Genomic DNA, 14,101 nt, shown 5'->3' with positions numbered 1-14,101 from the left:
TGTTATCTATTTTTAGACGGGGAGGATAGCTTCAACTAGCATCTTTCACATTATGTTGCATCTGAACCTTAGCAATGATATCAATATGCTCATAGATTTAATTCTAAAGTGAATGCTATGTGTACCTGAAGAAATAACAAATAAACAAAACCCCTGGGTTTTGGTGACTTCAAACTCTAGTGGAGCATATTCCAGCAGGGCAGGTGGTCTGTCCTTTCGCTGTGTGCTAAGCATATCTGATCTATCCCCTGGGTACATTTTCTTTCAATTGGGATCAATTAACTTCACATTCAGTGGTAACCAGATGCTGCTGAAAGCACCAGCAAGTGCCGTCCTCTCCCGAGTTTTCTGAAGGTCATCCGTGCTATTTGATAGTTTCCTCCATTCCCTTTTTGTTGTTGTTGGTGTTGTCAGAAACCCAGGCTGTACTAATAAATTATTTTACATTTTGCATTTGATGAGGCGTCAAAAGAGAACACTATTTCCCAGGGATCCAGGACATGTGATGTCTGTAAAGAATTCCTGCTGTAGCTGTCCTTCTGTCGCAGCACGGCACAATGGTGGGATGGGGGGGGGGGAGGCAGCTTGCTCCTTCTCGGCTGTGAATGTCATATTGAATCATTCCACATTCTATAACGTAGAGACCATGTTTCAATCCTGGTCATCAAAATAATTCTTGAGGGCATTTAAGCAAGAATCAATACATAGGCATATGCCTGTTGATTACCTTTCTTTAGAACTTTTTCTTTTTTCTTTTTTTTTTTTGCACACAGTCACAAAAGGGTCAGAGACTTAATTTATTCATAATTTCATTTAGCAAAATCATTTTTCATTTTTAAAATTGGTTTCTGTAATGTTCATTAACATCAGTAACTTCTGTGTGTTACCTTAGTGAGTTTTGATTAACTATTTAATGTTGCCACCAGAGGCTTATATTCACTGTACTCAAAATAGAGGAAAAGATGAAGAACAGAGAAGACAAACTGATTATAGTATGAAGGATGACTTCCATATTAACTTCTAAATTTCCCTTTGATTCTCTATAGTTACATGCCACTGGGATCTGTTTAGCCAATTAGTATTTCTATGCCAGTGTCAGCTGCACATCTCAAAACTTTTATGCAAAGCTCATTTGTTTTGAGAGGTTACAAACTTACATTTTAAATTATTTATGTTTGATTTGAAAACACTTCTGTAAATTAAGTGGTATATGAAAGCAGCACACCTGTCCTGTGAACCTTTGCGTACTCCTTGAAAACTCCCATGGCTTTTGCTAAAGAATCTTTTGTGAAAATGAGAAAGGAATTACTTATACTCTATGAATTTAAAGCATTCCCTGTCTTCCTGTGGCAAAATGTTGGATGTTAAGGAAACCAACTGGGCTACCTCTAAAATGGATTAAGAAAAAACTCTGCTTGACCAGGGAGAGACAGTTAGTAAGTAGCCTGACTGGGTCTGTCCTTCTGGGAGCACTGCACTGATGGGCCAGGAGTGCCCTAGAATGGATTCAGATTTACAAAACTCACACATGAACTCATTTTCTTTTTAAATCAGTGTTTTTATATACTAGTCTGTCCTGGACCAGCAGGTTGTTCTTCAGTGGCAGGATACTAAGTGAGAGGAACAGGGATGTGATGATGAAGGTGGGAAAAGGTGGAACCAAGATGTATTGCTTAGTCTGATAATTTATACTAAGCAAGTTTATGAAAAGTACAGCACCTTATATAAAGTTTCCCTGAAAAGCAAAACTGGGACAAAGTCTGCAAAATACTATCATACAGTGGGAAGATTTGTGTTCTCAGGAGCCAAAACCGCAGCAACTCAAAGGCCCTGGCCCCAGGCCATTTCTGGCATTACCAAGCATATACCTGGTTTTAGACAAGGAACTAAGTTCCTTTTCCATACATCTGGACCTCAGGGAAAGTCCTGGAGTGGCCTAGCCCTTAACACTAGCCTATTTATCTTTATATTTAAAAATAAATTTATAAAGCCCTGGTATGTCACGTTCGCTAGGACAAACCATGTTTATCCTATATTTCCCCTTTACAAGGCACAGTGTGGCATTTTTCTAGAATTTAAGGAACATATTAGGGCGTCTGGCAGTTAGATGGACTAGAATGGAGAATATGCGCTAGACTGCTCTGCTGCTGGCTTGTCACATGGATATTTTACCTTAGTTGCTATTAAAATTAGGTTCTCTTTTTCTGAGAGCTGAAAAAGGACTCGGAGGAGTTCTTTATATCACTGTAAATGTAATTTGGGATTAATTTGCAATTGCCTGTAGCTCAAAAAGTAACAGTCAAAAGGCTACAGTATTATTGGATACTTTGTGTCCAGGAAGGTAATTTGGGGTGGGAGGTAGGGCACAGTAGATGGTTCAGTCAGTAAAGTGCTTGCCTGTAAGAACCAGAACACCAGATTGACCCTAGAACCCGTGTACAATGTCAGGCATGATGGTGTGTGTGTTTATTTCCCCAGGACTGGGAGCTGGGATGTTGGCTATAAGAACAACACTGGGTTCACTGGCCAAACACTGGACCCTAATTGGTAAATCTAACTCAATGAGAGAGTTTCTCTCAAATGAATTGGATGGTGTTCCTGATGATGCAGACCCTAGTCTCCATCAACATGTGTGCATGTTCGTGCATGATTGCACATACACATGGATGAACCCATTAAACTGAACAAACAAATACACACTTGGCATTCTATAGCAGTTGATTCCTTTCTTTTCTTCTTGTAGGCCAGAAATCACAGAGACCTTCCACAGTAAACTTCCCTATTTCTAACTCTGCTCGAAAAGGCTCCAGCTGTTGGGTGTCCTCTTCTCCCCGACCAAGGAGTGTGGCCACTCAACCCCTATCCAGAGCTGCTTCTGAAATTTCAGAAATTGAATACATAGATGTCACTGACCAGAATGAGCCTTTCCTAGATAACACTGAAGATCAACAAGCCTTAGACAGTTTGGAGAAGGAATTAAATGTGCTGAGAAACCTTGCAGGTAAATGATCGATTTGGCTGATAAAATAGTAACTCTATGCTCTGCTTCAGTCTTTACATACTGCTCTACAACAAGCAAATGAAAACAGCATTTGCTTCCCATGTGTCTATTTCCTTTGATATCCCCAATACCACACAAAAATACTTATAAAATATGTGGTTTCTGATCCCACAGAAAACCTGGTCATCCTCAACCCATGTAATACACAAAAGATATTTGACATAGGAACTTTCAAATTTGAGGCAAGCATTACATCTCCATGTATACAGCCATTTGAGTAAGATTGACAACTAGAATTTGACCCCAAGGACACACATGGTAGAATTCCCCACGTTTCCCTCGGACTTCCTTGTATGTGCAGTGGTATGTTTATATGTGTAATAACACACACAAATAAAATGTAATGAAAAACTAGTTTAAGAAACAAAAAGTCTTTTTTTAAAATCTTTCCTTCAAGTACAATGAAGGGTTAATATCTTCATTTTTGTGAAACCCTCTGTCTATCATTCTTGTGGGAAAATTGAGCTATTAGGATTCTTAAAGCAGTCCTTCCCAACCTTAAATACATGCACACCCCTACCCCGGGGTCTTCTTTAGATACACACTGATGCAGTGTGTCTGCACATCTAACAAGTGCACAGGCAGTACCCAGATGAGTAGGTAACAACAGTTTGGGAATGCTGCTTGTTCATTCTGTTCCTAACCTCAATAACTGCAGAGAGTGTGACAAATGGCCACCCTATTCTTTAACATTGCAAGTGTCTAGCAGTGACAAAACATCAGGGAGGCAATCCTCTCATAGCTTTCACAGTTGGAAACCAACTAGGTACAAAGGCCAGAAAATTATCTGGGTTTGTGTGTGTGTGTGTGTGTGTGTGTGTATTCCACATTTGTCCCAACCCTGCCATCCTGCCCCTTGCTGTTAGTAACCTTCTTTCTCACTTACTAAGTTTACAAAACTTTGTTACTTTTCTAAGAGTCATCTCACTCAGTTTTGAAGAATTCAGGCAGTAGGAATAAAAGGTAAGCCAAAAAGAAAAAAGAAAAGGGAAAAAAAGCCCATACAATCACAAAATCTTGCTATTCTTAAAACAACCAACATTAACTACAGTGAGTATCATTTCAAATATGTTTGTCTCATAAGTACACAAGTAAGATTACGTATTTATAGGGATGTTGCATCACTCTGACTTGGGAGTGTATCTATATTCACCCTAGACCGACAAGCAAGTGACATCCTTTAGAAGTGATACTATCCATGTCCTGCTTGCTGAAAAAAGGAAGTTCAGCAATGAGGTTCATTGGGGTTTTAGGAGTACGGGTGACTTTAGTAGCTGCAATATGGTAAAGCCCAAGCTGGCATGAGTGGATATTTACCCAAGGCCTATCACTGTAATTCACTGCCCAGCCTGCAGGCAGATCCACTGAGGGGTCTCCTGCTCTCAGCCAGACTCTACCACCAAAATTCTTTACTGCTTCTGTAAAGTTTAGAGAGACCTCATGAGTCTTCTGAGATTCTGAACTTCTTGAGTCTTGTAGCTTTCTCCTTAGTTTTGAGATTCTGTCTTCCTTCCAAAAGGAAATGTTTGAAACCTGAGGAAAACACCTCCACAGAGAAGGGTAGACAGGTTAAAAGGAAGGGGGTAATACTGTAACTTCATAAAAACAGATGCCTTACATTTCTCACAATACTTTTAAACTGTAGCTAGACAGGCACAGAGGTTCAACAACTTAACGATGGAAATGCACATGCCCACGAAGAATTTTTACCAGAAACCTGCCTAGTTAACTTTATAAAATTGCCCCTTTTAGACCATAAACATTGTAATATTGACAGTTCATTCTAATTTTTGTGCGTATTTCTTAATGTTCAAGAAAACTGGAAAAAGGAAAATTTGGCAATTTTCTGCTTTAGTTTTTTTTTTTTTTAACTTTAATTCACCTCTCATAAGATGAAGAATCACTTATTTCCTCACTTTATTAAATTACATGCTAGTCTAGATTGTAGTAAATACGTCTCAGAGAGTTATAATTTGATATCTTGTCAAGATTTCCTTCTAGTTTCTTTCTTGGTCAAGATTCCTGTGGATTACAGAGGATATATCATTGTGGATTTCTGGGGACCTCTCCAGCACTCTGCCTATTCCTGGTCTCATGTGGTCTTCATTTATCATGGTCTGTTATTCCTCATTCTCCCTTTCTGTTCTTGATCCAGTTGGGATCTCCTGATCCCCTAAGCTTTCTTTCCCTCAAATCTTGCCCTTCATTACTCCCAATGTCATCCAGGTTGTTCATGTAGATCTCATCCATTTCTCTGTCATTGGGTGATCCTTGGGAACTATCATACAATAACTGATGGAAGTGGATGCAGAGATCCTCAGCCAGGCCCCAGGTGGAGCTCCAGGTGACCAACTGTCGAGAAAGAGGAGGGTGTGCAAGAGCGTGAATTGTTGAATCCAAGATTGCAAAAAGCACAGGGACAAATAGCCAAACGAATGGAAGCACATGAATTATGAACCAAAGGCTGTGGAGCCCCCAGCTGGATCAGGCCCTCTGGATAAGTGAGACCATTGACTAGCTTGATCTGTTTGGGAGGCATCCAGTCTGTGGGTCCATGATCTGTCCTTAGTGCATGAGCTGGTTGTTTGAAACCTTGGGCTTACACAGGGGCACTTTGCTCAGCCTGGAAGGAGGGGACTGGACCTGCCTGTGCTGAATCCACCAGGTTTAAATGAATCCCTAGGGGTGCCTTGATCCTGGAGGGCATGGGAATGGAGGGGAGGGGCTGGGGGGAAGGTGAGGTGGGGGCGGGAGGGGGGAGGACAGGGGAAACCATGGCTGATGTATAAAATTTAAAACACATAATAATAAAGAAAAAAATTATTTATTAAAAAATAATAATAAAAAGATTCCTGTGGATTAAGTTCTCTGTCCTCCCAAAGGCCTATTCTCAATGTTTTCATTAATCTTGAGCAAGTTTCACAATGGTGTTTTTGAAAATATCTGTCTTTGAAATGTAGCATGAATCTTAACAGGTCTTATTAGTAAAATCAAACCCGAGGCCAGTTATTGGGATGAATGCTGGAAGATCAGAGACACAGAAAAAGCCACAGTTTTCTCACCTCGCCAGTTCCTCAGCTGGTCTTGTTTCCTCAGACTGCAAGCTTCTGTGTCCTCATCCCAATGGCTGTCTGCTGAACTGCTGCTCCAAAGCCTAGATGCTAAACCATCCAAACGCTTCTTGTTTCTGGTCCTCACATCTTATATAATCTTTCCCTTTCTGCCTCCACTCCCTGGGATTAAAGGTTGGGTCACCATGTTTAGCTGTTTCTAAAGTAGTCTTGAACTCAGAGATCCACCTGGCTCTGCCTCCCAAGTGCTGGGATTAAAGGCGTGTATCACCACCGCCCATATTCTGTTATGGCTTACTACTCTTCCCATTTTCTAGCCACCATTTGTGGCTCTGTTCTAGTGGCTGTCCGCTCTCTGACCCCAGATATGTTTATTTCGGGGAACACACAATATTTTGGGGTAACACAATACCACATTTCCCCCTTTTTTGTCTAAAATTTAAAAAAGGTTTAACTAATACAAGAAAAATCATATCCAATAAGTATATATAATATACACAGTCAAGATTACATTAATGATGTCCAGTCCATTAACATTTAACAGATTCAGGTGAAAAACTCCATTAATATATAACCATGTCCAGCCCAGTAACATTTGATAACCTCAGACAAAAAAATTTTTTTCATTACTTATCCTATTTAAAACAAGTAGTTCCTTTATAAAAGTAGATTCCATAATCTCCCTTTTTATCTTATCATATCCATATTCTCTCTTTTCTTTTCATAATAGATTCAATAATCTTCCTTTTGTCATCTTTCTCTTTTTAGAGTAGATTAAATGATCTACCCATTTATCCTATTATTTCTTTATCTTTTTTCTCAGGGTAGATTCAGTGATCTACCTCATAGCTATATTCTCCTTTTTCTTTTTTAAACAGAAACTCTATTTTTGGGTTCATTGTCAAGTCCTGTATCATTTGTCCTGCCGCTGCATAATGAGAAAGTGCAGGGCTTGTTTCAAGTCCTTGTTCAAGTAGTCTGTCAGGCTGGATCAGCTCAGCCAATCACCTCAAATTGTCCTCAGTAGTTTGTAGTCCAAAGTTGATCTTTCCGTGGTGTTAATCAGCTTAATGGCTTTATCTTTGTGAAGTATCTTTTTTAATGTTTCTTTATTGTGTGTGCTTGGGTATATGTTTCCTGTGGAAGTGGGGTGAGTATGTCATGGCAAGAGTGGAGGTCGGAGGACAACTTTGCAAACCCACTCCACTCATTATACCTTTATATGGGTTCTCCAGCTCATATTCAGATGGCCAGCCTTGCTCAGCTAGTGCTTTACCCAGAGAGCTGGCTTGCTGGGCCACACACTATTTCAGTTATGACTAATCACTTAAATGTATGCAACTAATTAATAGATCTGAACTTTCTCTCCTGTGCACAGACACAGACATCTCCTCACCATCTTCTGTCCCTGGGTTTCCACTGAAGTTTCGTTTGGTTGAGCCTAATAGTCCTGTTGGTCTTCTATGTGGCTGTGTTACCTGAAGTAGCTTCAGTTTAGAATTCCCTGAGAACTTTATATGTGAAAAACAGATCAGCTTAGAATAGTAGCCTGATGCCTTTTCTTTGAAATCTCCCCCAGGGACTTCCCTGGCTCTGGATCCCACTTCCTGGATGTAACATAACCGGAGGCTGCCTGAGTTTGCAACCTCGCTATTTCTTTGTCACACTTCGTTCCCAGAAGGATGTGTCGAACATCTTTTGTTTAATTGTTTTAGTCTTTTTTCCTGCGTTCAACGTTTTTCATCTACTGTATTGTAATCATATTTCCCCTAGGCCCATGACCTAGCTTGTCTCATATTCTTGGCCCCTTAGAGACAGGAGCAGGATGATTCTATTTCAGAGCTCTTCCAGTGGTGGTTGTTCTTTCTGACTATAGAATAAATTCCTCATTTCAGGAAAAAAAAAAATCTGCCTTTGTATCCTTGAATTGGTTTCTGTTACACTCTGCTTTCTCCTGCTGGGAACCTATTTTCTTTTGTTGGATCCCCTTTTGACAATGCAATCCCTCTACATCCTTCAGTGGCCGTGCTAGCTGAGCTTCTCCCAATGGCTGTCTTCCAACAGAAAGTAAAAAATTCGGATCAGTGTTCAGACCATGAGGCTGAATTTCTCAGCTGGTCTTCAGAATACGCCAGAATCCTGATGAAGCAGGCTCTAACGCCAGTGAAGGAACAAGCTTCCCAGCCAGAGTGATGGGCAAGCAGGCAAAGAACAAGAGCTATCTCCTATGTCCTTCACATAGGCAGCCACCAGGAGGTGTGGCTCAGATTAATTGAGGTGGATATTCCTATCTCAAACAACCCGTTCAAGGAAAATTTGTACCCAGCTGCTTGTGTTTGGGTTAAATCCAGATGTCGTCAAGTTGAGAGCCAAGAATATCGATCACAGTTGCTTTATGCAGTTTTTATTTCCACATGTATTTGCTGTGCTTTTCTTGAAGCTCAAATTCTGTCAGAATTTTAAAAACCAGTTCACTAACGACATGTTTTTAACTTGATAGAACTTCTGAAGTAATTTCAAGCTTTTAGAAAATTTGTAGAAAAGAATAAAAATGCAACAAATGTGTGTATGTGCATGTTCTGAGACAGAGAGAGGGAGAAGAGGAAGAGGAGGAAAGGAAGACAGAGAGAAGGAAGAAACATAGAGAGGGGCAAAGAGAGTGGAGTGAGAGAATGTATTTTTTTTTGTGTGTGTACTTTTTAGATCCATTTGAAAGTTAGTTACAAACATCGTGACTTTACCAAAAATCATGTCAGTGTGTATCTCCCTGAACAAGAACACCTCCTAACCAGTGATGCTGACATGGTGAGTCATTCAGTTAACATGATGGAGATGCTTCTCTATTCCACACATGTTTAACAGTACTGTCCTAACACTTGTTATAGCTTACTATTTCTCTGGTATCAGATTCAATGGAGTAAAAAGTAGTCATTTAATTTGCTTTGGTATGTTGCATCTTTGAAATTAGTTTTGCTGTCGTTAAAAATTGTTTTATTTCTTTTGTAGGCAAGGGATTTGTGTGGAATATTTTTATGATCTTAAAGAGTGTTTCTGCCAAATTATTCTTTTTAGTTATTGGTAGTATTATTGACACAAGGTGTTGCCATAGAGCCCAGCCTGGTCAGAAGATTGCTACATAGTTCAGTTATTCTTGGAATTAAGCATCTTCCTACCTTTTCCTCAGACTCTCCAGTGTTGGGATTACAGGCATATAGTGTAATGCATAGCTTTGGGTTAATCTTTATCACTGCATCATAGCACTGATTCTTGGGTTCTCTTGTATTGCACAGTCAGTTGGTATGCCCTGTCTTTGTATGTGACTTTATGCCTTTCGTGATCATCCTGAAATAAAGGACATCTGAAATCTTCTGCTTTTCAGTGATACAAGTCTTCTTGGTTCTGCTGTCTGAAGTTGGGTGTTGTCCTTTCAGCTCAAAGGCTGAGCGGTGGAGAAGAGAAGAGCTAAAATCAAAGAATTAGATGTTGTAACAGAGCCACTTGAGCTAAAGGAACTTGAGTCTAGTACCAATTTTCATTGTATAGTGATTGTATAGTGAATGACTATTTTTCTGTGGGTGCTCATTTTCTAATCTAACAATGGTGGCAATATTCCTTTTTAATATAACCCAAACTTTTAAGAGTTTTCTTTCATAGTAAATCTTATCAAGAGTCCTCAAATATAAATGAGATTAGATGACTCTGATTGCTTTGGGATTGTGGGGAAGAACTTCATCTCAAACTTAATTTATCTAAGTGTATCATAATTTGAAAATCACCAAGCTAAATAATTTTAAGGAAGTTTCAATCTGTAAATATATTGAGGTCTATCTTTCAGGGGGAACAATGTAATTTAGTTTCAGTGGGGAAATCTGCTTGCTCAAAAACTGAAAGTTAGTATTAACCATCAAAAACTAAGTATTTTTAAGTCTAGTGTGAGAATATTGTTTATTTAGTGTTCATTCCTTCCAACTAGGTAGTTAACTATTTGACATGTTTGTAAAAGGGAAGAGAACAGCATCTGGTGATGGTGGTGGTAGCCTAAATAGTCACCATAATGAGTTACAATAACTTAGATGGATGGCTTAATGGGTTTGGGATGTAGTTTAGTTGGTAGAGTGCTAACATACACAAAACTCTGGGTTCTAACTCTAGTACCTCATAAACAGGACACAGTGAGTCATATCTGTAATCACAGCATTCAGCTGATAGTGAAAAGGGAATGTGAAGTCCAAGATCATTCTTTGCAGTATATTGAGTCAACCTAGACTACTTAGACACCTTATTAAAAAAGAAAGTGACATCAGTGTCGGAAAGAGTGCATTGAGGTCTATCATAGGAATATTTATTTCCACACTTGGATTTAGAGTAGTTTGTATAAAGATAAATTTGCCTAAACATCATGGTTGGTTTTGTTGTTGTTGTTGTTGTTGTTTTTACATGCACTATTTGTCTACACCTGGACCATTGAACTACAGGCCAGCAGGATGAAAAGAGAGAATACTTAAAGCTTACCATCCCTTCTCTCTTCTTCAATTACAAAGGTTCATTTCCCCTAAGCAAAGAAGCCAGAAAAGAAAGGGCATTGCAGAACAAACAAGCACACAGATAATAAAGTGTCTAATGTGCAGGCAGATCGAAGAACTGCATAATAATCTAGTGTTGTGGAGGACTACTTCATTTCATTTTGAATATTGTGAATTGTCAGGATATTTGACATATTTCACAAGTAGCATGCATATTTCAAAAACCAGTATGATTATGGTGATTTGACACAGTGCCTTTGTTTATTTTTTTTTCTCCTTTCCCTCCTTCCTTCTTCTCCTTTTTCCTTTCGGCACTAGTTAACAGACCCAAGGCTTTGCACATGCCAATCAAGCGCTGTACCTCCCACCCTGTGCTCCCTGGAGTGTCAAATCAGACTTCAACATCCCACAAACATTAAAAAGTTGGTGTGTGGTGACAATTCTGTGTTGACCATCTTTGTGCTACTTGCCATTATTTCTGGGTAAATTCCAACACCATAGGATGTTCACATGTTTCTTTGATGTGCGTGCTAGTGACATATGGAATAACATCTTCCAGATCCTTCAGAACAACTTCAAAGTCTACCCTCAGAAGATTTACAGACCTTCACCCACCATCCTCTGAACTTCAGCCAGATGTCCAAAGACCTCCTTGAGATGTCATGTGAGAGTGATGCCTGTAAGATTGAGTTCAGGTAAGTTAAACCTACAGCTTCCCAAAGAAAGATGTTTCATAGAAGATCAGATGGCTTCCAAACAGTTTTCCTCATTATACAAGAAATTTTGCCCACATGTGTCAAATTTATGACCGTTTTATTTTTGTAAAATGTTTGGTTCTTATGCTGACCGTATGAATTAGTGAAAGAGTTAAAAAATTGTTAATTTTATTTGAAGCCATTTCACTGCTATATAGTATCAGTTATTAGAGGGGGGCAAAGGAACTAACAATCCCCCAGTATTATATTGAAAGACAGTTATCTTACTTGAATTAACTAGTATGATAAATTTCCAAAGTTTGCATTAATAGAATCTTATCCAGTGCAAAAATTAAAGACCACAATATTGAGAAGTTCTTTCCCTTAAAGTGGACTCTAGAAGTTCCCAGTGTTTTAATTTGCACAACTTTATTATAATTTTTTTGCAAATGGAGATCACTTTAATAGATCTAGAGGTCAAATTGACACGTGTTAAACAAAGCAATAGTTTGTCTATTGGTGGCACTGGCAGTTTCGAAGGAGAATCCTTCTTTTTGCAATAAGAAAATAAATTCAAAATAGACGTCTCTCTAATTATACGTCCCTAGGATTGGCTTAAAGTCTAATGTTCAACTCAAAGGGAATAAAGAGTTTCTAACTCAGTCTTTCTGAAAGCGAAAGCTTTGCCTGAGCTCTTGAACTTTCAGCATTTCAATACAAATAACACTTTTAAAAATGAATAGTATGAAAGTACTCTTTTCCCCTGAAAATGTTATGAAGACTCAACTAACTCTATATGTGCCATCATTGTCATTTTACAAAGGAAATTCATTACTAAAAATATGGAGGGATGAATGATACAAGGCAGGATTTATAACTAAAAGGGCCACATGATAATCAGCTGGCCCTTGTATTCTCTGCCCAGCTGGTTCACAGATGAGTTTATGGGTCGCTGACTCAGCCTGGTTTGGATTTGATAAAATAATCTTTGAAGGTTCTATGTCTACCACAGGGTGCATATTTTCATATTTGCTGGCATACATGGGCTGGATATCCTGGTAACTTTGAACCAAAATATTTGAATGATACAGATAATTTTGTTCTCCCAAGCTATGTTATTTCTAAACCATAGATACCCACATGTTAAGAGCTTCAGGCTTTCCATGTCGCCCTACTGATACAACAAAACAAAACAAACCAAACAAGAGCAAAAAACAGGCAAGTGATTACTGTCATTGAATTTTAGCTTCGGTTTATCTTGAGTGACTATCCATATAGTTCTAATTTACTGTACACAAAGGAGTGATTTATCTGAATGTCTATTCATTGGGATTCTTTTAAGCAGCCAATATCATGATGAATGTTCTTAATGATGACCCTGAGGCTCTGCAGGTTTTAGAAGTTCTTTTTAATCATCAGGGGAGAACACGACTGGACCCCATAAATATCTCTTCCCTTTGGTAGGATTGTAGCTTTGTTTCTTCGAAGCAAGAAAATGATGGAATTTCTCATTATGGGGAGACTTAGTGTATCTTAGGTGCATGAAAACTTACCCCTTCATCCTGCTTCCAATGATTTCAACCTATGTAGTATTGACCATATGAAAAATGAAAGCTGTAACTTGGTGTCATACGCTGTATATTGATCTTCTAATGCATTTTCAGCTCTTCTGGAAGAAATACTGAAATGCAGTCTTTGCTGTCACTTGGTGACTACAGTACAGATGAGGAAGAGGAAGATTTTCTTGATAAGCAATGTGTCACTACACTACCGTGGGCGAAGAATGTGTAACACTTCATTACTTCTCCATTTTGCACCCAGAATAAACCAAGCAACTGAGTGATTAACTTGTGTAGGTGTTGGCGAGTATTTGTATCTCTGATGTTTTTAAGCTTGAAAAAAAATAAGGGTCAGTAATGTTAAAAGCTTAAGGTCATTTTCCTCCAGATGCCATATTATATGTCAAACATTCATCTTTATTGCAGATTACACTGGTAATATGTAAATTTATGTCAGTGAAACTTACGATAGAAAAAGTATTGTGTTTAAGCTAATTAATGATTCTTATTTAATTATATTTAATAATTACATAAAAAAGTATAGTCTATGGCCATGTCATCACAGTGTCATCAATTGAGTTTAAAATTACAGTGCTTTTATCTGTGATCCCTCCTCCCCCTTTGGACACTGAATAATGGCAGCTTCTAAAGTTTCTCTAAATTGAGACTTCTAAAGTTGACGCAAAGGGAAAATAAGATGTAAAATAAAATGGCTATAATATTTGTTTTAGTTCCAGTACATTTTAAAAAGAGACCTCGAAGCACCTTTGTTTCAATCAGTGAATTAGTAGATTTCATGTGCCAGTTTGATGAGTCTGCAGTGCTAAGACATTATTATAGATGTTTTTGGGAGGCAATTTTTTTGATGAGAATAACAGTTCCATCACTAAGATATGGGTAAAGCAGATTATTCTGGACAATGTAGATGGGAATCATACACCTTAAGAATAAATAATTTCCTCTAAAGGAGATAAAATTCTGCCTTCAGGCTCCTTTCTGGCAACAGCTTAACCAGCAGTTCTTTGGGTCTCCAACCTGCCCACTGGCAATTTGGAGTTAGCAGTGCATCCTTATGAATTGATGCCCCCCCCCATGAAATTCCACCACCACCTATATGGTTCCTATGTCTCTAGAAAACCCTAATGTAGGTTGTTTGGAAGGTGGTCATTACTGTAAGAGGACATAGCCTATT

At 38.7% G+C, this 14,101-nt stretch overlaps 1 protein-coding gene across 1 annotated transcript in view; it reads left to right on the top strand.

Moving 5' to 3' along the window:
- Positions 1–13,141, top strand: part of Zbbx (zinc finger B-box domain containing) — a 104,479-nt gene extending 91,338 nt beyond the window's left edge. Inside the window, exons 17-19 of the mRNA XM_036191322.1 lie at positions 2,744–3,001; positions 11,215–11,350; positions 13,015–13,141. Of these exons, the coding sequence (XP_036047215.1) occupies positions 2,744–3,001; positions 11,215–11,350; positions 13,015–13,141 (521 nt within the window). The remainder of the gene's footprint in view (positions 1–2,743; positions 3,002–11,214; positions 11,351–13,014) is intronic.
- Positions 13,142–14,101: the final 960 nt, after the last annotated feature.

Source organism: Onychomys torridus, chromosome 6 (genome assembly GCF_903995425.1).
Source record: "Onychomys torridus chromosome 6, mOncTor1.1, whole genome shotgun sequence".
Taxonomy (NCBI): domain Eukaryota; kingdom Metazoa; phylum Chordata; class Mammalia; order Rodentia; family Cricetidae; genus Onychomys; species Onychomys torridus.
Note: the sequence above shows the minus strand (reverse complement) of the source record. Positions and strands in the feature narration are given on the sequence as shown.